The sequence below is a fragment of the Diadema antillarum genome, unplaced genomic scaffold (assembly GCF_040938485.1).
Source record: "Diadema antillarum isolate AM-2024a unplaced genomic scaffold, OU_Dant_1.0 seq00000860_RagTag, whole genome shotgun sequence".
Lineage (NCBI taxonomy): Eukaryota > Metazoa > Echinodermata > Echinoidea > Diadematoida > Diadematidae > Diadema > Diadema antillarum.
Genome location: NW_027271730.1, coordinates 527,987 through 553,718, shown reverse-complemented (window position 1 = coordinate 553,718; position 25,732 = coordinate 527,987). Strand labels below are relative to the sequence as shown.

Below are 25,732 nucleotides of genomic sequence, written 5' to 3'. Positions count from 1 at the left end.
ACTGAATCTCCGAAAAAAAAAGAAAAAACTCATTAAAAACTCCGAATCATTGTTTTCATTTACTAGTAAACCATTTTGTGCAGCCTGATAACAGGAAATTCGTCCAAAATGGAAGAAATGAAATGAGCATTACCGTCTATATGAAATATGCCCCGTTGCATAACATTCATAAACAGTCTTTATATTTGTGTCTGACTCGGCTCATCTATTCATGCGTCACTTTGTTTTATTTTTCAATGTTTTCATTAAAATCTGCCTTGTCTGCCTTGTAGGCAGAATAAAAACAATCAATTCTGGCCCGCCTGTCTTATGTTTTCTGGTTTCTCATAATTATCAATAAACTTTGAAATTGAGGTAATTGACTTTTTTTTCTCTCTTTTTTCTCCATTCACAGTTACATCTCATTCACTGGAACTGTACACTGTATGGCAGCCTAGAGGAAGCAATGGGGAAACCAAACGGAATCGCCATCATTGGACTCTTCATCCAAGTACGTAATAAAAATGAATACATTTTTCATGTATTCACTTCTACAACAGGGATCAATTTTTGTCTCAAGCCTTTGGCTTTCTTTGTAAACTCTCCGACACATTTTACACTGTATTATAATGTTTATGTATTACGTGGAACACCGTTAAGTAAAAGTGTGGAGGTTGTTTCTATGGTTCCTTATATTCCACTTAAAACAGAACAAGTCTGGACAATGCTGAATGGGCCTTTTCAGCAGTGACTGCAAGCACGTCATGTGCGACAAGTCTGAACTATGGTCCGCGTGTTTACGCGCCGGTCAAGATTCGAACCCGTGTCCTCCAATGTTAGAACTGGCAATACATCGCGAGAAGATTGTAATACATTTATCTCCAATCACGGATGAATATATTGTTCATAGCATAAGGTCGTTAAAATGATGATGTATCATCGTCCCTTTTGCTATCTCTTCATCTCTTCCCCCTCCCCCATTACGATTACCTGTATAGCGAGAAGAAGAACAACAACAACAAAATGCTGCTCGTTGGGCGACTGATCAGTCATATTTGGCTATATCGAACACAACCAAAAACCACTCATCAATATAGTTCTCTGACCCTATGTGACTCGATGTGACTCTGGTCAGCTCTGATTCTTTAAGCTCGTCATCATCCTCGCTGCTAGGGTCATTTTCTGAAATGAAAATTGAGAGGGAAGAAAAATAAATCTGAAATAAAGATGTGTTTCCCCCCGTTTCAGAAGACAATTTGCCTTTCTAACCACATTTTTTTTTTTTTTTTTGGGGGGGGGTTTACTTATTAAGTTTTATTCATTGTGATGTGTTCATTGTGAATTTAAAATTGGGATAATGCGCGATATTGCGACCTGCAAGTAAGATGAGTAAAATGCTTCATTCCCCACCCCACCCCCGATTCCTCTCTTAAATGACTCAGACGATATGCTTGCCCCCCTGCCTCAAACGCCAAATATTCAATTTAGCTCGCCTCCTCGCCTCCGTTATTGAGCTCAATAGAGAAAGACGCTATTCAAATCCTGCGCCCGTAGCTATGAGAACGAGCGAAGCCATAACATTAAGCCCTAATTTCACCGTCCTATAATATTGGCTCGGAGCGCGGCTTTAAGATTTCTTCATTCTGGATGGAAATCAAACGTAATCTGCTTTAGTCGAGGGATTGTAAATGAAGCCGCTTTAGACGGTATCATCGTTAAACATCTAAGCACCTTCAATTTTCTCCCCATTCAGCTTGAAGAATAAATATGAATTATGACATTTTGAGCGTCGATATGCCGTAATTTTTCTAATAATGACCGATTAGGATGTTTTCCGCATAAGAGAGAAGGGGACTCAAATGGGGTACAGGATGTTCGGTAGTTGGAGACCGACGAAGACGTTAACTTTGTTAACTTAACATGGAAAATCATTCTATGAAACACGCGTCTCCGCGTACAAAAATGAATAACGGTAAATCAAGTCGTTTTGTGCGATACTTTTCCCTTTATGAACTTTGTTGGTGCTTACGTAGAAAGGAAACTTCCGTTTCAGTGAGCGGTAAACTAATACTTTGATATGTTAACGTTCTGTTCAATCTCTCACATAATTATACTCAATGCTTTTTTTTTCGGCCTGTCATTAATTCACTCGAAGTTACACGCCGGCATTGAACAAGCAGGCGCAGAAAATTATGCTATACGTCGTAAGCATGGTAAGAAAACCTCCGTGACACTTTGCAATATATTGTGAAATTCAATAGTGTGATAGAAAAAGATTTGCTGAATCACCGTTATTGTATCCTTTTAACCCGTTGAGGACGGATTGATTTTGCTACAACACACATTTCCCATAGACACCTGCCCGAGTATACTCGGGACTCGTCCTCAACGGGTTAAGTAATATCCCGGTGAACGCTTGCTTCTACATGCAGAATAATTTGCCGTCTTTGCAACACGAACTTTGCTGTTGGCAGAGAAGAAGCTACTATTTTTTTTTCATGATAATAGTTGATGGAAATGCGTGCGGGAAAGAATTTATTCGAATTCAGGCGAACAAAAGATGAAAAACAGATACTAAATGGTTATCCATTTTTACCGTTTTGCAGAAAAGATTCCCCCATCAAGACTACTGTGTTTCCGTGGGATAAAAACAAAGGATGATTTCATTGTCATCATTATATCATCATGACGTCATCGAAAGAAAAAAAAAAAGAGAAGGAAAAAAACATCGGTTCAGATAAGCAATAAGATCAACTATCCGGAAGGTTTGTGGTGACAGGGCAACGATGTCCTCATCAAGCCCGAACAAGATTAGACGGAAGAACCGGGGCGGATGAAATGAAGGGGTGAAGAGGGAGAGGGAGCGAGAAATGACAATCTCCTATTGTGTTTAACCCCTCGCCAATATGACCGGCACCTTTATCATTTTTCTTTGGACAACCAGTGTTGTGCTCCCCCTCTTCGGTCTCCTCTGGTTCATCAACTCTTTCACTATCGCTTCCCTTTTCCCCATTACCCCCGCTCGCCTCTGAGCTCCTTTCCACTTCATTTTGACTCGGTTTCCCTCCCCCCGTCGACCCATCCTCACACCCATCGGTGCCTTTCATCTTCCCGACCGGCTAAGAGCCCGCCGATGACCCACCATGTTTTCATCTCATCCGATCGCTGAACATCCCGCGGCGCTGTCCGACAGTTTATGACGCCGATACGGAGCCAATCAACGCGTTACTCAGAATAAGTCGTCTTTTTCTTCAAAGTTTAAAAAGAAGAATAAGAAGGAGAAGGAAAAAAAATCCGAGAAGAATACGAAGGGTTGAGGTTAAGGACTGCGAGCGGAGGAGTAAGTTATAACGGAGTCCTTACCAATCTAACACATGAAATTGCTTTATATTCAGAATTAATTATTACGACTCGACTGATGGACATGCGGAGTTCAAAGGCGTGACATTTTTATCGCCGACAAGTGGTGTGCCGGACATGATTATATAAGAGGAGGAGGATGAGTCTGTGCGCGGGTTCTTTGCTTGCTAACAATGTCAGATATAATGAGGAAGAGACGAGAATTGGGCTGGATGTGATTAAAGTGACAGTGGACGGTTAACCTGCTTAATGAATAAGTGGTAACCATCCAAATGAGCCGTCCCAGACAGACGCAGACTGGTAGAACGTCCTATAAGACGTACCCCGTATACCCCTTAGATTGATGATACTCGTCTGAGCTTGGAGCGATCTCTGAACACACGTTCGATGTAACAAAGAGATGGCTAGGTCACACAATACATCCCCGCTTATACCACGCGTTAACATAATTGACCCACTTAATACAAGAAGGGTTGTGTTTCCGAACTGATTTTTTTTTTTCGTTTTTACGGACCAAAGAGTTCCAACGAATACCCAACGAATTCGAAAATTTGAAGATACGTTCTCAACCGTTGCTAATACCAGAATAATTCGAAACATGTTTGACGTTCTTTGTGTTCATTATCTATTCGTAGGGATTCGCAGAGATACACTAGAGATTTTGGACATGTTCAGAATAAGGAAATCGGATCCATTGTATCTATGTAATTTCTTACCGATAGCTAATAAATACAAAGAACGTCAAACATGTTTAGAACTATTATAGAATTAGCAACGGATGCGAACGTATCTTCAAATTTTCGAATTCGGTGGGCATTCATTGGGCTTTCGCCCTAGTGTGACGGGGCCTGAATACTGCGTATAAAAAGGTCTGGAGTTTTGTATTTGGATGCATTTTTTTGCACCTAAAACAGAAGAAGAGCTTATCAAAGATAATATACAATTACCATGGAAAAGGTTGAATGGACCTCTTCAACTGTGACTGTACAGATTTAGGAAGAGAAGGACGTTGTCAATTCAGAGTCTATAGCGAGTGTTTAGACTATTTGTTTTGGTTTGTTTTGTTGGGTTTTTTTTTTTTTTTTTGCTCTGATTTAACAGTAGTTCGAAGTGCAAGAAGAACGACAAAACCGAGAGAAAATTTGAGGCTACTTGTAAGCAAATATCAACCAATCGCTGCAAGAATTTCTGAGGATCTACATGACATCCTAATTCATCTTCCAAGCGGTACGGATGATATGCGCGCGACCATGATAAACAGAACGTACTCATTCTCTTGAGTTTACATAAATCTCTTCAATCTATTGTGACTGGCATCATGTTGATCATTTAAAAAAAAAAATTAAAATAAAAGAGTTATTCTAATTAACCACCCCCCCCCCCCAAAAAAAAATGATAATAAGAGAAAGAAAATATAGCCCCTGATTGTAGTGAAAGCGCTTACCGCATGAGATAACATACACTTTTTGCGGAAAGTCATGTTAACACTCTTGTATTTCTCTCTCTGATTTCTTACAGGTTGGACGCGAGCACACAGGTCTTCGCACCTTCACCGACTACCTAGAGGCCGTGCAGTACAAGGTGAAAATGAACGAGGGTTCCACATTCAGGAAAGGGGCTGGAAGGGGATGGGTAAAATATAGAAACTAACATAGGGGTGGGATGAAAGCGATGATAGTTATCACCAATGATACGCAAATAAGTCAAAATCCTGCTTCCTCGAATGTTTGCAATTCTGTTCCTAAGAGGAGAGAAAAGGTAAAAATTAAGGCGGCCATCATTAATCGCACTTTGGCCAGGCAACAAAAGACGCGCAGAGTAAACATTAGAATAAGGAGAGATAAGACCATAAAGCATAATTATGTCTATTTCAAGACCTGTGTGGTTCATCTTCCCCCTCCCCCACTACGCCCCTCTCACCCATCTCTCTCTCTCTCTGTCTCTCTGTCTCTCTCTCTGTGTAAAGCAGTATTCTAATTTTGACAATTGCCCATCTCTCGACTTGATTTAAAAACGACAAGAACATCATTACAACTTCAGATTTTTTGGGCACTTATTTCATTTCATATCGAGAGATCATTAGTTTCACAATCTTTATTTTTCCTGCAGTTTGCCACCTCAACGTTGACTGTTATCGAGATTTTATACAAGGGTGGTGTACACATACGTGTCGAATATGATTGTACTTGAGGCGAAGATATACATATTATCTTACTCTTTGATTATCTCGCTGAAGAAACGAAAGTCATTAAAGAGTGCAATCTATCACGGTTAAGTTCCAGCAATGTAGTAATTGAGTGACTTCGCCTTTTTGAGATGCCGGTCACTAATGATTATGAGTTCCACTCTCATATCACGAACGTTTTTTGCTACCAATATGAAAACAGAAGTGGAAATAGTAGAATTCTTTTTTTTTTATTTGACTTTGATTTTTTTTTTGTCTCGCTTTTTAGTCCCATCAAATGTTGATTGGAAGCAACTCTCGAAATTCAATTAAAACTTCAATAGAAAACACCTGTCTTTTAGCGTCTTTGTTTGTAAGGTATCTGATAATGAATATCTTTTTATTTCCTCTCCTTCTGCGTCTTTCATTATTTACATCCCGCACTTCTATCGATGACTGTCGGACGTATATGGAGTCTGAATCTCTCGAGATGAAAACTCCCAAGCTTCCAAACAATGGATCGGTCTTGTATTTCTGCTGCTCCGTCCGCGCTTAATTAAATCTCATGGGTATGTTTAACAGGACTGGTTACATTGGGGGCTATTGTAGCGAGGGCTTTTATCTACCGGGTTGCGGCGGCTATTGGGGTATAGGGGGGAGCATCACCAGCCCCGCGGCCCGAACCGGCCCGGTGGTATCAAGCTGTCAATGGGACTATTTCTCGCCTCATTCTCAGCTCTCTCCTTGATTGTGAATTGTTTTGCTGTCTTGCATCTCCGCTCCTGAAAGATTTCCTTTTTGTTTTTGTTTTCTCATAAACAATGAGGGTTTTTTTTTCAGTCAAATGTTGTCTCCTCCGGCTTCATCTAAAGAACGTGTGGGTTCTCCCCCGCGTACCTGCAGGCTGCCCCCAACACGGACCCGAGATGTCGTTAATCAACCCCGAGAAGTGGTAAACACTACATTCGCCAAAATAATGTTTGATTCTCGTCAGCTTGACGATATAATCATTATTTCTGATCCGTGCCAGGCGCATGCACAGTTGAAGTAGCCAAATCATTGCGTAAGCTGTGAACTTTTCAATTTCTTAGGTTTCAACTGAAATTGATAGTTTGTCATTCAGCTTTGCAAATTTACTAGAGCAAATTGTAACCCTGGTATATTCTTGTTCGCGATACACGGATGAGGAAAAAAAAAAGCATATCGGCCACACTTGAACTGGAAAGAGGGGGAAAACCACTCTCTCTCCCTCTCTCTCTCTCCCGTTCTGCTCCGACATACTGGTGGCCGCAGGCTGGCAGTATTCCTGTCCAAATATCAATATTCCTCGCTCTCAACAGCGAGAATTTAATGAAGAGATCTCTGGCGTTATTTGCGCGCCATATCATGGCTTCGAAGTTTGAAACAAAATATCGGGTACGCCTCCCGCGGGCTACGGTTATTTGCACTTCACTTCAACAGGAAACGGCGCGCCTTCTTCGCTCCTCCAGCAGGAAGGGATCCGCGCGCTTTTTCTCCCTTGCTCTCTCTCTGTCTTTCCGTCTCTCTCTATATATATCTCTGTCTCTCACCTTCCTGTGAGAGATAGAATATATAGCAGCACAACGAACATTATTAAAACTCTGATGCCTCCTCGGTGTTTTTCTTTTGGTTCAGAGTCGATAAACTGATTCTACAGGCGTTTGCACGCTCTGTTTATTGAATAAATAACAAGATATTAAGATGTTACAAAGAAGTCGAACAGGTTCCTGATGTGGCTGGTATTTGTTGAGGAACCGCGTGTGCGAATCGTGAACTAGAAAATTGACTTTTCCCTCAACACGGTTATCCTACCTTTCCTTTTTTCCCCCTTCTCGTTCAACGCCCACGAACCGGGCAAAGATCTTTGCCATCTATAGTAAGAGCAAACATGCTACAAGAAATATAAAAAGACGAAAAAAAGTTGTGCGTAACAGTTGATCTTAGCTCGGCGCGTTTTCTTTCAATAAACGTTGGTTTCCGTTAGAGAGGGATCTTGGAATGAAACAGAGATTCGCAACTTGAAAAGAAAAAAACCCAGCAAAACCCGAAACGGTGCGCTTTATCTGGATTTTTGCTTCCATTTGAGCATTCTTGAAATCACGTGTCAATATTGATCAGCTAGAAAGAACGAAGAAAGAAAAAAAAATCGCCGCACAGTTCAGACAAGAGCAGCGGTTGTGTCGACAACAATCCAAAGAGACTCACGCGCGGAAGAGACCGGGACGAGATGTCAAACACTGTATCTGTTCAGAAATTTTGACTGGCTGAAGTAGCCAGATAGGAATAGGACAGACATCAGTTCTTTTAATTGATTTTGATGACATGTCGAAAAAGATTTGCACTTGATTGATATCACAAAACAAAACACGCACTCACACACAAATGTACAATTAGGCCCGAATTCACGAAGGTGATAGAAATGAAACCATGGTTTAAACCATGGACAAAAACCATGGAGCGCCAAGTGTCGCATGGAATATTTCGTTACGAAATCAGTCATTTCGTCAATGAAATGATTATTTTGTAACGAAATGACAACATTTTGTAACTAAATGAACATTTCGTCCACGAAACGATAATTTCGTCAACGAAACGGTCATTTTGTCGACAAAATGACCAATTTCGAAACGAAATATTCCGTGCGGCACTTGGCGCTCCATGGTTTTTGTCCATGGTTTAAACCATGGTTTCATTTTTTGTACCATCTTCGTGAATACGGGCCTTGGAGGCTAATGATTATTCGGCCTTTGGCGAAACAAATGAAGCAAAAGAGGGCGCTCCTATTAAACCAGTTTCTCAATCTTCTTCCTTGTGAACCTTCTACAAAAGGACAGAAAGTAAGAGAGACTATCTGAATAAAGATTGGCATATGAATAAAACACAAACTTGCTTGCACACACACACACATACGGACACCCCCCCCCCACACACACACACATACAAACATCTTGCCATACGGTCTAGTCAATGCAGGCGAATGGTCATCTTTATTGTATTATAGGCCTACCTCAGGTGAGAAAGAAAAAAGAACAAGGCACTCCAAGGATTAGAAATATACATGAACAAAACGGAAGCCATTCTTTCAAATTAATGCTTCCTTTAGTTACGACCTTTCTTCAACACCCCTTTTGTTTGTCTGTTCTCTTTATCAATACCCCTAAAACCTATTGCTCCTTTTACCATCTTCAGTACTTGTCACTCAATAAGCGATCTCATTACGTGGCCTTCGTTGTTAATAAAAAAAATACCCATAAAGATGAAAATACATTTAATGTTTTTTTCTTTTCTAACCAATAAAGTGACACGACATTTGCTCCTGCGACAATTGCTCTGGCCCTATTTTCTCCAAGGACTTATAGGGTTAGGTTTAGTTTGACGTAAAGATTAGGATTAGAGTTAGGGTTATGTTTGTGGATAAAATCTATGCTTGGCTTAGTGCGCATACAGATGTTACATGAGAGCAATTGTCGCATGAGCAAAAGTCATGGAACCAGCCAACAATTATGATTCAGGTTTTGGAAGACTAAGCAGTTCCTCGACGTGTAACGATGTACATTGAGAGAGAATTGCTTGTCAAATAGAAACATGCAACTTTGGCTTTTTATCATTATTTTTAACACGTACATGACCTACAAGAGTACTGGACTGGGGGGGGGGGGGCGGTGTTTCATAAAGCTGCTCGTAAAGTTACGAAGGACTTACGAGTGACTGGTGATCAGTTCTTGTGCTGAATTATGGAAATTCTGATAAGTATAGCACATCAGAACTGATCACCAGTCGCTCGTAAGTTGTTCGTAACTTTACGAACAGCTTTATGAAACAGGGCCCTGATCTACCTTGTGTTTAAAAACTTGCTTATGAAATTTGTTAGGAATCAGGTAACAATAAGATTTAAAGACAGAATTAAACACGCACACAATCGCATCCAACACGGATAAACTTTGGTAATCTAATGGGTCCATTATCAATTTGATGTCAACCCGACTAAATGCAAAGTGTGTTTGTATACATTGTTTCGTATTGCTTTACTAAAGCTCGTTTTACTGATACATCAACAGGGGAAGAAATTGAAGCATGTTGGCTTATTATATAGGCCCTACATGTATTTTGTTCCCTCTGTTCTCGAACAATGGGTTCAAAGAAAAAGGTTGAAGGTAAGAGGGTATGAAATTTTGTCGAATAATGATCTCTTTAGCAATGCGCTGACTCGCAACGGCATGTAAAATAGTGACGCGAAAGAAAACAAGACGTTAGGTTAAGGCAACCACGTATACGCGCCAGGCCCGACTCTATTGGCGCGCTCGGAACGAACGAGTTCCAATCGGCCGTCCTCCACATTGCAACGCGCGCCCACAATGCTCGAGCCGCATTACCTCATCGCCGCGATATTGTATTTCGCCGTCAAGTGGAAATTAATTTAATCGTGATTTTTCATTAGTCGGTCTCCGCTTTCTCTCCCCACCTCCGCCCTTATTTCATCCCTTTCCATTTCTCGTCAGCGCTCGAAACCGAGTCCGACGCAATAGTAACCTACCCATCTGATTTTATTAACTTGATTACCCAGCCCGAAACTTCTCGTATTTATTGAGCTACTTCAAGTCCCAGGAGCGGCGTTATTTCTTGTTCTTATTTCCCTCCTCATGAGGTGTCTCCCTCTCCGCCCCCCCCCCCTCCTTAAAAAAGGAGGGAAAACATGCACCAAGAAAGATGAAGTAACGTTTCTTGTAAAACAATATCACTAATAGGATGTTTATTTGATTTGCAAAAAGTGGTAACATTACCATGCATCCGGCGACAAAATGATGTTAAAAGTTTCTCGGCAGAGTGCAGCTTGGGGGGCAACTGCTGGCGTTGGGGCGCAATGCTTGGAACATTAATTTCATTGCAAGGGTGGTTGATTGGAGACATACATTGTCACACGCTTGCTTCTCGCCTGGCTTGCAGTGCTTTGGCGAGGGCCATCATCAGAAATCTAGCCAAACCTCATTTTCTCTTCATTTCGGATTTGATATTTTCGTAGGCTCGAGGGTCTTTAAAAGAATCTCTTTACCTTTTTTTTTTCTTGCTGTCCTCTTCTGCGTTAACTCATTACTTTTCCCTCTGCCCGCACGTATAGCAGTGAAAGAAGGAAGAAAGTACGCTGTACCACGGGGCCTTTGATTCAATTAGACGGGATCTTTCGCTTTTTTATGATAGTTTTCTTGTTCTGCCCACATATCTGAAGGGAGGGACCATTTATGAGACTGTTGCTCTATTTCTTCGCCGTACCATTCTTCTCGAATTGTTTACGCGTAATGCTCCCTTCGTACCATTTTCACGAAAAAAAAAACGCAACCAAATGTATAGGAGTAAAAGTGAGGAGGGGGAAAAATCCCGCCCTCCCACACCCTACGGGGCTATCGAACGGACTCGGCAGCGGACAGAACCATCTCCCTTATTACGCCCTGACCGTATGATTTTTACTAAACAAAACAACCGCAGCACTCCGCACCTCCGAGTTATTGGCATCGATCGAGCACCACACTGGTTTACGGGCATGTGGGTGGATCGATAGAACTAAAGTTCATTGTAATCTATGAATCGATTGCTTGCACGGCGACTGATTACACGCTAGGCTTACATGGGGGCGACGACAGTCTTTTTTCCCCTTGTCTATTCCTCCTTTTTTGCCACCTTTTCAAATTCGACACGAAGTGAATGGCGCAAACAGTAAACAAGCGAACACTATTTTGGCGTTTACAACGACGACTTTGATCACGTGAAAGCTATACACAAATTGAAAGGAACTGGTACGAGTCATCACTGAAGCCAAACTATGGCGTTTTTCAATCTTGCATTTCCTTCTCTTCGATATTAATTGCAACTGATTACGAAATTTAAATGACTGTGGAAGAGCTGAATGACGTGATTATCCACGACGTAATGCAAACATAAATGCTGCTTTCTTCACCATTTCCATTATCTATTTTGTTAGTTTTCTAATGAAGGAACTGTGATGGATACATTAGACATTGTGGTATTTAATTAAGAGATGATCATCTAATAACTACGTATGGATGCTGTGTTTGTGGTAAAATGGAAATGTAGATAACAATCCAGTTTATAGGGAGCGAATATCACAACGACTGTAAATGCACGATATAGGGCATATAGCGTATCGTAATGGAATTTAAACGTACGGAGAGAATCTCAGGTGAGAAATGCAGAATAAAAAGCCCACTACCTGAGTTGATGAAATTATAATACATTATGACTATCATGCCTCTACTTTGAGTTTTAAGGTGTGTTTTAGGTCTGTGTTTAACCACCAATAACCATTACGATCGCCTTTGGTTAACTTTAACTTTTGCTGTCTTCATAAGATGTAGACTTACTTCATACTTGAAGCAAGAAAAATGACCGACAGTCTCATTATTTGTACGTAAGTGAATAATATGTGAGAATTGTACTAAATATCTTTTGGTATTGTACCAAGATTGTGACATCCGGGACTTTGTCGGCAGTTAAGATAATGTTTGATTTCATAGCATAATCAATACACCGTTGGTTTTCTTTGCTACTATCTGCCTCCGAGATACACTGATCTGCAAAAGGGTGTTACATGGAAATCCGACTCACTTCTAGCAAGCTGTCTATAAAGACATCCGCAATGGAGATAAAAATGGACATGAAAATAAAAAATCAATATGGGTATAATGTCCTCTGGTGATGATTCAGGATTTACATTAATTTGTCGTTTGATGTGGTGAGGCTGGTTAGCTATATTACCCCCAAAAGCGTTGCGTGTGACGCTTGCAGACAACACTATCATCAAAATGAAACACACGTGAACCATCTACCACATCACCAACAACGCTACAGGGCTCCAATGTGCCCTCGTTTCCCCGCCATAGTCTCATGCGGAACCGGTGTAGAAATATTGACTCAATTAATTTTGACGTCACGGGTACTTTATCTTTCACTAATAATCAGGCAGGGGGTATGGGGCTAAATTTGATTTGATATTCCAAGACCAATTTTGTCATTAAAATATTCTTACTCTTATGTCTACATCAAAATAGGAAGCGCAATATTTGTGTGTGTGTGTGTGTGTGTGTGTGTGTGTGTGTGTGTGTGTTTGTGTGTGTGTGCGTGCGTGCGTGTGTGCGTGCGCGTTAATGGCATTATCTGTGACATTTCATACCTCCTAGTCACAGACACTCATAGGGCTTCTGGAATATGAAAAGCTTATAGCAGTTCAAAATAAAAATCCATGAATTACATATGATATACGTGCCATTGTCTATTTATGATTTCTAGGAAACACCATCTTGCCTAAATAAAGTGTTGGATCTTTGAGAGCGACTATGTAGAAGACTAAAAGAACCGACAGAAAAGTTGAAACAAAACTGTAAAACACTTTCAAATCCCACAATTTTAGACGCGATGGCAGTTTAGTTATTCAAGATTTTGAACATGTTATCTTCACTTCAACAGCATAATTTTATCTAAAGTTTGTGGGAAAGAGAATTGCCACCCCATTTTTTATGTCAGTTACTAGTACTGCGAACACGCAACATTCTGAGACTTCTATAGACTCTGTTCATCAGTCTATCTATGATAAAGCGGATCGGGTGTGCCCCTATTGATGCAAAAGGTATACGATGTCTGCCTTTGGTAATGAAGTCAGACAAGTTGGTGCTGCTTCGTAATCATATATATAGATCTGTGATGACATGGGAGAGGAGCTGCTGTGGTCAACTGAATGAGACCACGGACTATCAATCATTAGGTCGCTGGTTCGAGTTCCCTGTATGGCAGCAGTGACTGTGCCCCTTCGCGAGCACGTTATCCTCATTTCGTATAGTCTTTTGGAAGGGACGCATAACCCGTTGGTCCAGTAGTAGCTTGCTTGGATACTGGCGTTCACTGCTTTCTTATCGGCCGCGTAAAACGAAGTATCTATTGATTAGATGCCGTTTATGTTACCTAACCGACAGTTTCCGGAAATCGGTAGCACGTACATTGTAGTTTAAACCCAACGGCGATTCGCAACATCTTGGCGCTTGAAGTATCGTGAGAGCGTTATTAAGTGAACACTGTCTTATTCTAGATTTTAAAGAATTACCATACCACGAGAGGGAAATTAATTTGTTTCGGTGGAGAATAACATTAAAAAAAAGAAGAAGAGAAATATCTATGAGAAAGGATGAAGAATAAGACACGAGACTTGTAGCATCCTAAAAAAAAAATGAGGACAAATAAAGAAGTGCTTATACACTCGTTTTCTACCGGGGTAGTATTGACTGTTCAGAGATAATACGGTAACTGCAATTTGTCAGAAAGTGTCACGAGCGACGAAGTAAACACAGACAGAGAGACGGACTTCCATCCTCCGACAGCTGGTCCCCCTCTTGAGATTTGAGCATCACTGAAGCGCTCTTATCATCAGGGCGAAAATAATTTTTGTCCCTTCAGTATTTTGTTTCTCTTTTCCTCAGGAGGTTTAGTTATTTTATTTTAGAATACCGTTTATTAAGGTAATGCCGCCAACCATTTTTAATGCCTTTTTTCAGTTTGGAAAATTTAATTTAATGCTTAAAGAAATGGAGTACACTGATGATAGCTATGGTGATAATATTAAGAATAAAGATATTTGCAATATCGTCTGATCGAGAGTGTCTTCGTCATAAATTTTTATCGTCTTCATCTTCGTAAATCATGACATATCTGCAAAGTCTACACTGGCTTGACCACCTGTCGAACACGGGGAAATTGCATCCTTTTTAGCTCATTACAGGAGGTTGATATGTGGCTGAAAATTAACTTCCTAATCAAGTCCGCTGTTCGTACCCATCTATACGCTCTATAAAGTGATCCCTCCAAAAAAAAAAAATAACAACAATCAACCTCCACGAACGTATAGTTTTAATTCTAGGCTTCATCCTCCGAGTAATCATAATCTATCATTTTGATTTTGACCACATTGTTCTTGGAGAAAAAAAAAAAGAGAAGGAAGCTGTGAGATCATACCCTCCACCCTTTCTTTCTTTCTTTTTTTTTTTTTTTTTAGTTCTGGCACCGAAAATTGCCTCAAATGTTACAAAATGTTTTGATGGTTATCTCAGTTGCCTTCAGTAGCTGCTCAGAAATCTTTGCTTATGACTAGCTTAAAAGCAGCTATTCTGATTTTCTACTTCTTTGTATTTTCTAGTTCTCTTTGTCGTTATTGTGATTTCATCAATATCAAAATTATCATCACCATTGGTATTTTTATGATCAATGGTTGTCACTATTATTTAGACTTTTTTGTAACAATTTTTTTTTGGTCACAATTATGTTGTATTAAAATTATTCCATTTGCTTGATGGATAATTTTTTGTTAAATCCACAGACTAGCTGGAGGTCTGGTTCCAAATGATTATTTTGACTCATTTCCCCCTTTGTTTTATAATTTATCTACCAACAGGGCAGGACCCTATCTGTTACTACGCCATTTCACCCAAGCTGCCTTCTACCAGGTAAGAGTACATCTTTCAATCAATCTTCATAGCAGTCCATCATTTCAGAGATCAGTTTTGTCGAAATAGTAATAAGTTGATAGAAATCAATGGATGTAAGAGTGACATCTTCATCTAAGTTATCTCCAGCTGTTTATATTGTGATAGTATCTATGCAAAATGACTGTTTATAAATGAGATTAGAAAGTGAAAACAATCATCTGGCCCAATGACTTCGGGAGTACGAACCTTCAAAATACATCAATGCACTTTGTTATATCTGTGTGTATTGAATTGAATTGAAAAAGGTCTTTACTAAGATCTGCCTGGCAACCAAAGCTCGAATTGCACAGATACCAAAAATATACATTGACATATAGGAAGAATAATTTCCTGTACAAAGTGTGCGCCCGTGCGCCGCAAACGAGTGTAAATTTAAATTTCAAAATGGAGATACTATTGGCAATGCAGGATTACATTAATCTAAATTCCCTTATTCAAGTAAGTGAAAACCCTGTTTACTGGTTACAGGATTTTGTGGCTATCTTGCCAAGATGACAATGGGTTGCAGATAACAACCCTATGACCGTAAAACGTTGAGGCACCAGTCTCATGAACATGAAAGGATTGATCGGTTCACTACTCGACGAGCATATGGTACTAGTATTAAAGGTGGACAAGCGGGTGTGTGACACAGCTATGGCCCATGCAAAGTTGGTGTGGGCGTCACTTTTGTTTTTGTCGTCACTTTGCAGTCACACAGATTAAAACGTAGCGTACTGAAAATCTAGTTTTATTTCTGCCCCGATAGGAAGGTAATAGCGCACTACGTTTTCCTTTTGTGTGTGTGTTTGTTCTCAAATGCTTTTGCAATGTAGGCGACGTGACGGCTCTGATTTAAGCTCACGCAAAAATCTCTTTGAAGGTAACATTTCACTCGGACAAAAACCGATACCACGTTGCAGCGAAGGTTTGAGAACACCTGTTCGGCAAACGCCCCCAAGAGGCGGTCAGCACACAGCGACATGCTACTCCAGCGACCGTCTCGTTTAGTCGGTCAAAAATGCACGAAGTTTCTAGGTTTTCAATAACAATGGAATCTCGCCGCGATCTGCCTGCGAAGAAAAAAGGGGGAAAAAAGTAAGAAATTCTGAAGAAGCATTCATTCTCTCAGCCGAAATCTCGGACATGTCCTGGAGATATTCGGCCAATCAGGGAGCCGTTAGAAGATACACTATCCAGCATTTTATCGTACATCTGTGAACATGATCGAGGGTAAGACGTGCCGCAACCGGCCCAGCGTGGCTGCTTCCCGCCCTCACGACATCGATTCGACTCGGCCCACCTAAGATTGCAATACGATCAAGTCCCTCCACAAGTCGGCTTGCCTGGCCGACACGAGGAAAGGCGACACAGCCGAAAGGGCGGGTTGTACTTTGTAGCACCGCAAAGCTGCGGGATGACGATAAACTGCTGAAAATCGGAACAGACAACAACTTTTTTTTTCGACTTACTTATTTAGTCTTTCTTTCCTACTGATAATCATCCGTCGCCAGTTCCTTCTGCCTATCCAATTTGTTGTGACGGCTACCTCCCTTTATTTTCATATGATTTATTTTCTCCATTGTGGAAAATATAATAATTTCTAAATAGGTTTGTACGTTAATGTTTTTTTTAACTTTTTTTATCAAATATTTCCATCGATCAGCCTATGTCCGCTGTAACTTTTGTTGCATGAACCTGGTGCTTATATGGATTGTTGGATGTAACCATTAAGTCAATCAACTCCACCTCTATGATGAATTGTCGTTCAAGTATAAGAGCAATAACAATACATAAACACACAAGGAAAGCCATGTTTTCAAAAACTTTATGGTAACGGTAACGGATCACCAACCGATTTCAGAATTTACTTTCTATTCGTAAAAGAGAATGCCGAAAGTTTTCTAATTCGTCCATCACACTCCCACCACATCTATCATACAGTGTATCTAATACTGTCGTCAATATTCCATCACATTATCACATTTCGTCATTCTCTCTCTCCCCCCCCCCCCTCTCTCTCTCTCTCTCTTATTGATATATTCCTGTTGTCATGTGCTGTTGCTACCATGTTGTCCTTATTTTTTTTTGTCTCTTTGTCATCACTTCACCCCTCATCCTGATGATGTTAAATTACATTCCAGTTTTGTCTATGTTGATGATGCATTCTCGTCATTTCAAAACCTATATCTTACATTATATTCTCTTTGTCTTTCAAATTCACTATCCCCAACAGTTTCTCTCCTTTTCTCTTTCTATTTTTCTTCTGTACCCCCCCCCCCCCCCCTCTTAATCTTTCACTTGCGCGGGAACTGTGCCGGCGCTCCCCGAATTCAATCAAATTTGTCGAAACTTCAATTAAAGTTTGGTGGGCAACCGGCACGCCGATCAATCCGGTTCGACTTCCCGCGTGTATCGGGTATCCGGCTCGACTTGTTGGACAGTTTGGACAGATGTCTCCACATCCTACTCATTGGACGCCACGAAAGAATGCAATGGCCGCCACTCTGCGGAGACTCGCATAAACCTATCCATGCCTTCATGGCTACAGGGTGACGAGAATGCACGCGCCATTATGGAACATTTATAGCGACATTTATGGTTTCAAAATGATGGAAACATTTTTTAAAATTACATTTTCATCAGCGCCGAACCTTCCACACAATCAGAGATGTCTCTTTGACTTTAGTGGATATTTCAAATCAATTGCCGGGATTTGTACCCTCATTCGACCGATCATTAATGACTATGAAACTGAAAATAGGAAGGGAAACTTTTGTATACGGAAGCCACGTGATTCACGCAGTATGACTAGGGCATTTCACTTTAAAACAGTTTTTGTTAGCAAATTTTTGTTTTGGGTGTAATTGATACTTCACAAGCCTCTTATCTCTTAAAGGGGAAATCCAGTCCAAATATAAGTTAGTCTGATAAGAAAGAGTAAAATGTTACGAGTTCAACAGTATAAATTTTATTGAAATCGGATGAAAAATAAGGAAGTTATGACATTTTGAAGTGTCGCTATTTTTCGGGGAAACAGCTCTTGAACAGTCAATATGAAAATGCAAATGGCAAAGTGAGCATGTCACTCCCTCACAACTTAACATATAGTTTGTGCATAAAATATTGAAATTTCCCATTTTTCATTCAAACGCAATTATGCCCGAGGTTCAAATCCAGGTATATCTAACTGATCACTATTCTGAAGTTACTCAACCAGGAATAACATCATGTTTCAGACTTCAATGACAGAAACATTGAATTTTGGACATTTTTTGTACACGATCAGTGGAAAGTTGTGAGGATATGACATGGTTAGCTCACTCATTTGTATATTCATATCCACTGTACAAGAACTGTTTTGCAGAAATTAGGAAAGCTTCAAAATGTCATAACTTCCTTATTTTTCATCCGATTTCAGTCAAATATTTACCGTTTAACTCGTAAGATTTCACTCTTTTTATCAGACTAACTTATATTTGGACTGGATTTCCTCTTTAACTCTTTCTGTGCCAGTAAGTCAAATGTGCACAAATCGGACACACAAACCTATGGACAGGAAATAAACGTGGCACTCAAAAGAGTTAAAGGTCAAGATCGTCACAATCCTACTACTGGAAAATTGTCCCGATAAAGCGGAGGAAACTGTAACGGTCAAACAATTATACAATTTCTCCGTGACAATCTAACAATGACAGAATTGTCGTTTCCTTTTCTTTCTTTTCACTTTCTCAATTTAATCAACGTCTTTATCCCGACTTCCGAACAACTTATCTGCGTAATGCAATCCATGAAAGTAGAATGCTTGACTTTCGAAAACAAAATGAATATACTGACCTTTCTCGTGTTACACAGCATGGGAGATATGGTTTTCTTTGTAAAGGAGGAAATTTTTAAAAAGAGAGCATTTGCAATCTGTATTAGATCATGATTGTTTTGATCATCATCACCATTATCATCATCATCATCATCATCATCATCATCATCATCATCGTCATGGTTATCATCATCATCATCATCATCATCACCATCATTGTCATCATCATCATTATCGTTATGACAGTTTTCTTATGATCAGTTTGTCAAATGTCGTCAGAGTCGCGTTACATAACGCCCGGAACACTGATTGCTACCTAGAAGTATAGTCTTTAAAAATCAATAATTGAGGAATCAGAGTGAAATGTTCAAAATAATGGTGATGAGCACTGATGATTTGAATGATTTTATGTGCTGCAGTGCTAAGGTACTTTTCAGTTGCTTTTATGTGAAAAAAAGTATACTAAATATACACATTCCATGACCTTTACGTTCATGATAAGGAATATATATGTATTACATATATATATATATGTATATATGTTTATATAATACCATAAAAACTATTGACTCATTGTGCAGTTTCTGATGTAAAAAAAAACAAAACAAAAATAAGACATGAAGAGGTCACAATCTGCACAACTTAATAGATGCCAAAATGTATTTTGTCGTAAAATTTGAAGAAAAAAAATCATCTAGTTTTTTTTTTCATTGTAACCTGCATTTTTCACCAAAGAACTAAACCACGTAAAGGTCACGTGCCAAACGGTAATTGATGACGGGTGAAACGCGATAGCATAGATCAACGAAAATGATATATTCATTTGGTCCTGGAAAGCAACACATCGCGTACAAATAACGACATGGCCCTCCCATTGATGGTAACCGTGCCACTTCGTGCTCACTGGCAGGCGCCTTCTTTTTTTCCCCTCGTAGTAGTTTGCTCCCCTGTTTAGGTAATAAAGCTATTACTGAAGGGCAGTGTTTATAATTCCGTGCACCTTTCAGCCGCACGTGAAATAGTTTCTCCAAACAGCGCTCGTTCCTTCATCGATTGCGCTATCACCAGTGGAACCTCACCGCGAATGGAGGATGCAAACAGCGCGCGTCTCGGTTGGCGGGTTTGTTTTCAGACGAAATAAATTCTCGCTTGCATTCAACGCGACAGGAGTGTGTGTGTGTGTCAATGTGTATGTGTGTACATACGTGTGTGGCGTCATAATTCAATTTAACCTTCTTCATACGAAGACACTAAGAGTTTTAGACCGTTACGGGACCCATTAAGGTAATCAACATGGGGGTAAAACAGAGAAAGAGGGAGTGAGAGATAGAGAGAGGGATGAGGAGGAGGGAAAAAGTCGACTTTCACGTTGCGCGCGAGCTCGTCCGCTGACGACTAACGAAGATTGCAGAAACAATTTGCGCCGCCGTAGATTAGCGAGTGTGTCGATGAAGCGAACTATAGGCCAATCACAAAGGCATCACTCCTTCATCACTCATAATCAATACCTATGGGACAAAGCAAATAGAACCAGACTTTGACGCTCGAACGTGTGGAAGCCATAATGGCGGATCCCCGCGCGGCTGGACGCACACGTGTATTAGTTTGTATTTAAACTCCAGTTAACACACGGGCTCGTCCGTCAGTGACTGGCGACCGTTGGGTACACAAAATCTGAGCGCGCACCAGCTCTGAAATGCTTGCATATTCGCCTCTCGAAAGACGTTTATAATGATTAGATTGTATTTTATTAGGTGCCCGTATTTGAATAGGGTGGGCTGGCGGTGGAAAATTTTCTTTACTCCAGCAATAGGTTTTTAATAATTCGATGATTTTTAAGGTATTGACAGTTTATGACTAATAACCTAATGCCTCAATCTAATCTCGCTCTTGGCTATCGGCAGCATCACTATTTTTTTGTCGTTTTGAAGTTGCGCCATCTGCACCGTCTTGTCGGCAATGAACGGCGATGAGTAGGGGCAAGAGGCTTCTCCAGTAGCCAGTCCTTGTTTGCTTGACTAAAGATAACAGGTGGCCCGTGCCACTTTGTGTGCATACACCACTCTGACCAGGAGCAAGGAAAGATGTGTCGGAACACGAGGTTATCGTGAGAAAAGAAGAAGAAGATGATGGAGGAGGAGGAGGAGGAGGAGGAAGAGGAGAGAACACGATGGCTTGTATCTTAAAAACTCCTAATTTTGATTCAGTCACATATATAGGGTCCATAATTATATATCATTATGCTACATGTGAGTTTAAAAAATATATCTGAATTCTAATTAGGGGGCCTAGGCGAGTGGTCTGAAAATTGCGAAAACATGATTTTGTGAATTATATTTAATATGCTTTAAAATATGTTTGATTTTTCAGTGTTTTTATATTCTCCTGAATTTAATCATTTAATGAATATAATTTTTCCTCGAGTTTATATCTCAGAGTCTTCTAGTTCTCCACGCCGAAGTCATGTAAATTGAAAAGATAACTCGAAGTTGATTTTTTTTTTTTTTTTTTTTTGGGGGGGGGGGGAGGGTCTAATCATGAAATAATGTTGCCTTCCAAGTAGAAGACAAAATAAGGGTCGGTTTCTTAGGAGTAATATAACAAGGCCACGAAACATAACACCGTTTGCACGCGAGTTGGTTGTTGGTTCAGCAACACGCACTCACGCACACACACACGCACACGCACACACACAAACTCCTATTATTGAGTATTGCATTGCGATTTCAAAGCAGACAAACCCCCTCTACGATAGCAATCGCCACCTCCGACTACTATACAACGTCGGATGTCTGCGCAGTAGTCAAACTGTCCTCACTCGCCAAAATGATCCAGGCAATGCGATCGGTGCCGTGAAGACTTTAGAACCGCCCGGTTAAAAACAAAAACAAAACAAAACAAAACGGAACAGAAAACATGGTGACGTCACTGAAGGGACCAAAATTACTTAGAAAAATGATGATAATGACAATGATTGTGATCATGATAATGATTATGAGGAAGAGGACGACGACGATAACATCGTTGTAGTAATGATAATGATAGTAGCAGTAATTTCAAGATAGTGCTAACATTGAAATATAATACATTATGTTACATAGTGCTAATATGAACAAAAGGAGGAGAAGGGACGAAGAGAAGGGAAAAGAATTAAAAGATGGAACCTCGTCCACCCACCATTTTTTTTTTTGACACTGTCTTCTCGTGTACGAGAGTTAATCCTCACCAGCCGTACACTGTTCGTTCGCCAGCATATATTTGCATACTCGGCGTTGCGAATTTAAACGTGGTAGAAGGCCTTGTTTCTGTGAACGTGAAATGCATGGATGCGATCACGATATCTCTATTATAAGCTGAAGAACGCTTAATTTCACTGAATATTGTTTATCCGTTCCTGTAAGGGTTTTACCCTTGTTTTCGTTTCCTACGTACATTCCTACACTCCTACAACCATTTGCGTACGTTCAATGTATGCCAGATAGGGGTGGCAAGTATAAATAGTATTCACCAAGAAGATGTCGATGATGGTTACAAAATAATAATGATATCAACGATGATGATAATAATGATGATGAAAATAATGTTTATATAAATCTATTTTTTATCTATTTATTTACTAATTCATTTATATATTCATTCCTAATAATTGAAGTAAGCATTTATTTTAATCACCCTCTGCGTAGACATTGTTCAGTATTGGTGAATAGCCCAAACTTTTGCATTGACATAACTCATATTTTGGCGAAACCATAAAGATGACTAATTGTAGTTATGATTGTGCTAATTTGCCAATTAGTGTTCAATGGACACGTGGAGTGGGTTTCACAAAATGCGTGCTGGACGCATGAATTTCTGTCTCATCTTGTGGCGTAAATTTCATTGGTGCATTAAGCATGTGTCAAGTTACCAGAGCCAATGAAAAATAGAGATATTGTCACTATTTTGTTCTTCGCATGTTTTACCCTTTTCTGTACAGATCCCCAGCTGCATGACTTTTGGACTTACCAGGGATCCTTGACCACGCCCCCTTGTTACGAGAGAGTCACGTGGATAATCTTCCGATATCCCCTCACCATTTCGATATCTCAGGCGCGTGTCTTCATCTATCTCGTCAATCTATTTGCACATTAAACAAAATATGCTTGTTAACTTTTCCCCAGCACCACACAGGCATTTTGAGTCATATGAGTGACCCACTTAATCACAAGCTTTTGTGACTCAAAATTGTTTAGCATGCTTGCCATAATAAAAAATATTAATAAGTAAAAAACTGTGAATGAAATAGTCTCATTAGAAATACATGCATGCAAAGTTATCATAATATGATAATATTATGATCATGTTCAAAAACACTTGCCTGCTCTGACAACTCATTCGTAAAAGTATGTGTATTACAATTATTTACCAGCCTGATTTTGAAATCTAACTAGCTATCTGATATTGTTTCATGTCTGCCGGGAATATTATGCTTCCGTCATGTCAGTTCAATTCAATTCAATTCGATTCAATTCAATTCAATTCAATTCAATTCAATTCAATTCAATTCAATTCAATTCGATTCACTTCAATTCAATCAATTCAATTCAAATGAAATCAATTATCATTTATCGTATCAAACAAAAGAGTGAAACAAAATACAAAGATTATTCATGACACAAATCACATGGTTCATCAATTTCAAAGAAACACATAATCCAGTGTGGATCGTAAACGGTATAACCAAGTACAACCATGCATACTTTGTAAGGTTGACAGAAAAGTAAGTGTGCAAAAGAGAGATACACTGAACAGCAGGGCTTGTAAAACCTGGATCACTCGAAATGTAATATGTAACCAAATATCATCCCAAATCTGTGGTCAGTCAGTGTAGAAATCAATTTGATATTTTGTGCCCGTGTTATACACCAAGGACAAAGCTGATATTAACGTAACATGAGATTTTGGAAATATATTGTATCATGTAAACGGTAAACGATTTTTACATTTTCTCATAATCTTATTTCTATCGTATTTGTTTTTCAAAACAATTCCATTTATACCATGCCATCGTTCAAGTACATTTTGGGAGCTCCAAAGTGAATAGTTAAATATCATAATTCATCATGTCCGAGGGGTGTTTTGGGTTCTTCATCAAGAGAATTATTTTTGTTTTCAACCGCAGATGGAGGAATTCCGACGCCTCAAGAACCACGTAAAAGGAGACTTCTCTTTCCGAGGCGAAGAGGGATTGCTTGTCGACAACTTCCGGCCGACGCAACCCTTGAACGAACGAGTGGTCGAGGCGTCGTTCCAATGACAGCCCTGCCAGTTTAGCAGTGCTCTACTTCTGTAGTCCCATTAAGTCCAGCTCCAATTGCGTTTTTGGTCCAACTTATAATAGACCCACATACGACATAACCCAAGAGGAATTGTTACGATTTAGGCGGAGACTGATTCACAAGGTTTGTGATGATATGAGTACAAAGAGAAAAGTGTCGGAACTGATGTACGAAAAAAACACAACAACAAATACGTTGCATAGTGCCCGGAACTGTGACTAGTTGATTGGTCACACAAGCTTTGAATGAACACTACCGAATTTCATCGTGTTCAGAAATGTGTACATCCAAATGTGTAGCATACTGGATAATGTGTGATCAGTTCCACAGTTTGCACCGAATGTGCATTGTTACGTAGTCAATTTTGAAATATTGCACACTGGACAAATTATTCATTATAATGAAATCTTCATACCATTTTGTTATCACTAACTAAGTGCATCATGCCATATAATTATATATACCCTTGTTATTCTTTTAAAGGAATCAAATTAGATTATTCTCGTTTGTTTGAGTCTGCCTATCCTAAAAAGAAGTGTAATACATGTACAGTCACTTTGTAGATATGTTATGAAAGTGTTATGCCCACGCCATGTGCGATCTGCATAGTCTATTATGTACATATTGATAGAAGAGATCCTGAGGAAAAGCTGTAAGATAAGAATGTGGAGCATTGTGAACAGATTGGATTCCCAAGCTATTCATGATTATAATCATAAATATTCATAATTTCTACTCAGTGTCAATGGACGGAGACTATCATTCTTGTGTTGTTCTTTTCTTTCATGCTCATTGTTTAGTTGTTCTTTTTTTAACCAAGTGAAGCGATTCAGCGGTACAAAATATCATTATGCTGATATCACCTTTCTTCCCTGGTATTAAAGTAAAGGCTAATACTAGTAGATCATACAAGAAAATTTTCCATTGCCACGTGCCTGTTGCTCTCTCGATGCTAGGGAGAAAAAATAACTTTGACAAAAATTTTAATTTTATGTTGTGTATCAAATTGGATATCATTCAGCATTGAAAGGCATATCGGGTTCAATATTTTCGGTTACAAGAACCACGTCTTTTTTAACATTTACAAACGTAGAGGCAATATGCGCAAGAAAGATAGTGATGACTCAGGAATACCGCTACTAAAGATGGGTAATGTAGCATATATTATAATCATTGGCATGAAATGCTTGATCGAGCATCTTTCAGTTTGTTTGGGGGGTTTTTTGTGTGAAAGGAATCAGTTTATGAATACAACTAATAATGTTCGTGCTTGTTCTCAAAGAGGACTGTTTTTGAGTACTCACATGTACTCATGATCTTTTTTTTTTCTTTTATATTTCGGCGTATGATTTTTCGAACGAAAACCACAGTCAACGCGATGAGTTGTAAATTTTTGTGATACTCAAACACAAATGTCGCCGTATGTGCCCCGATGTGCAAATGAACAACTAACACAGTGCCTGTCTATCAGAGTAATTACGTGAGATTTATTTCTATAGGAAGTCGTCATGTTCATGAGTAACAAGAAAAATACATTTTGAAACTGTACATG

General features: G+C 39.6%; 1 protein-coding gene across 1 annotated transcript in view; it reads left to right on the top strand.

Moving 5' to 3' along the window:
• Positions 1-24,158, top strand: part of LOC139740543 (carbonic anhydrase-related protein-like) — a 72,255-nt gene extending 48,097 nt beyond the window's left edge. Inside the window, exons 5-9 of the mRNA XM_071651133.1 lie at positions 395-490; positions 4,858-4,920; positions 14,973-15,024; positions 22,839-22,951; positions 24,024-24,158. Of these exons, the coding sequence (XP_071507234.1) occupies positions 395-490; positions 4,858-4,920; positions 14,973-15,024; positions 22,839-22,951; positions 24,024-24,158 (459 nt within the window). The remainder of the gene's footprint in view (positions 1-394; positions 491-4,857; positions 4,921-14,972; positions 15,025-22,838; positions 22,952-24,023) is intronic.
• The last annotated feature ends 1,574 nt before the right edge of the window (positions 24,159-25,732 follow it).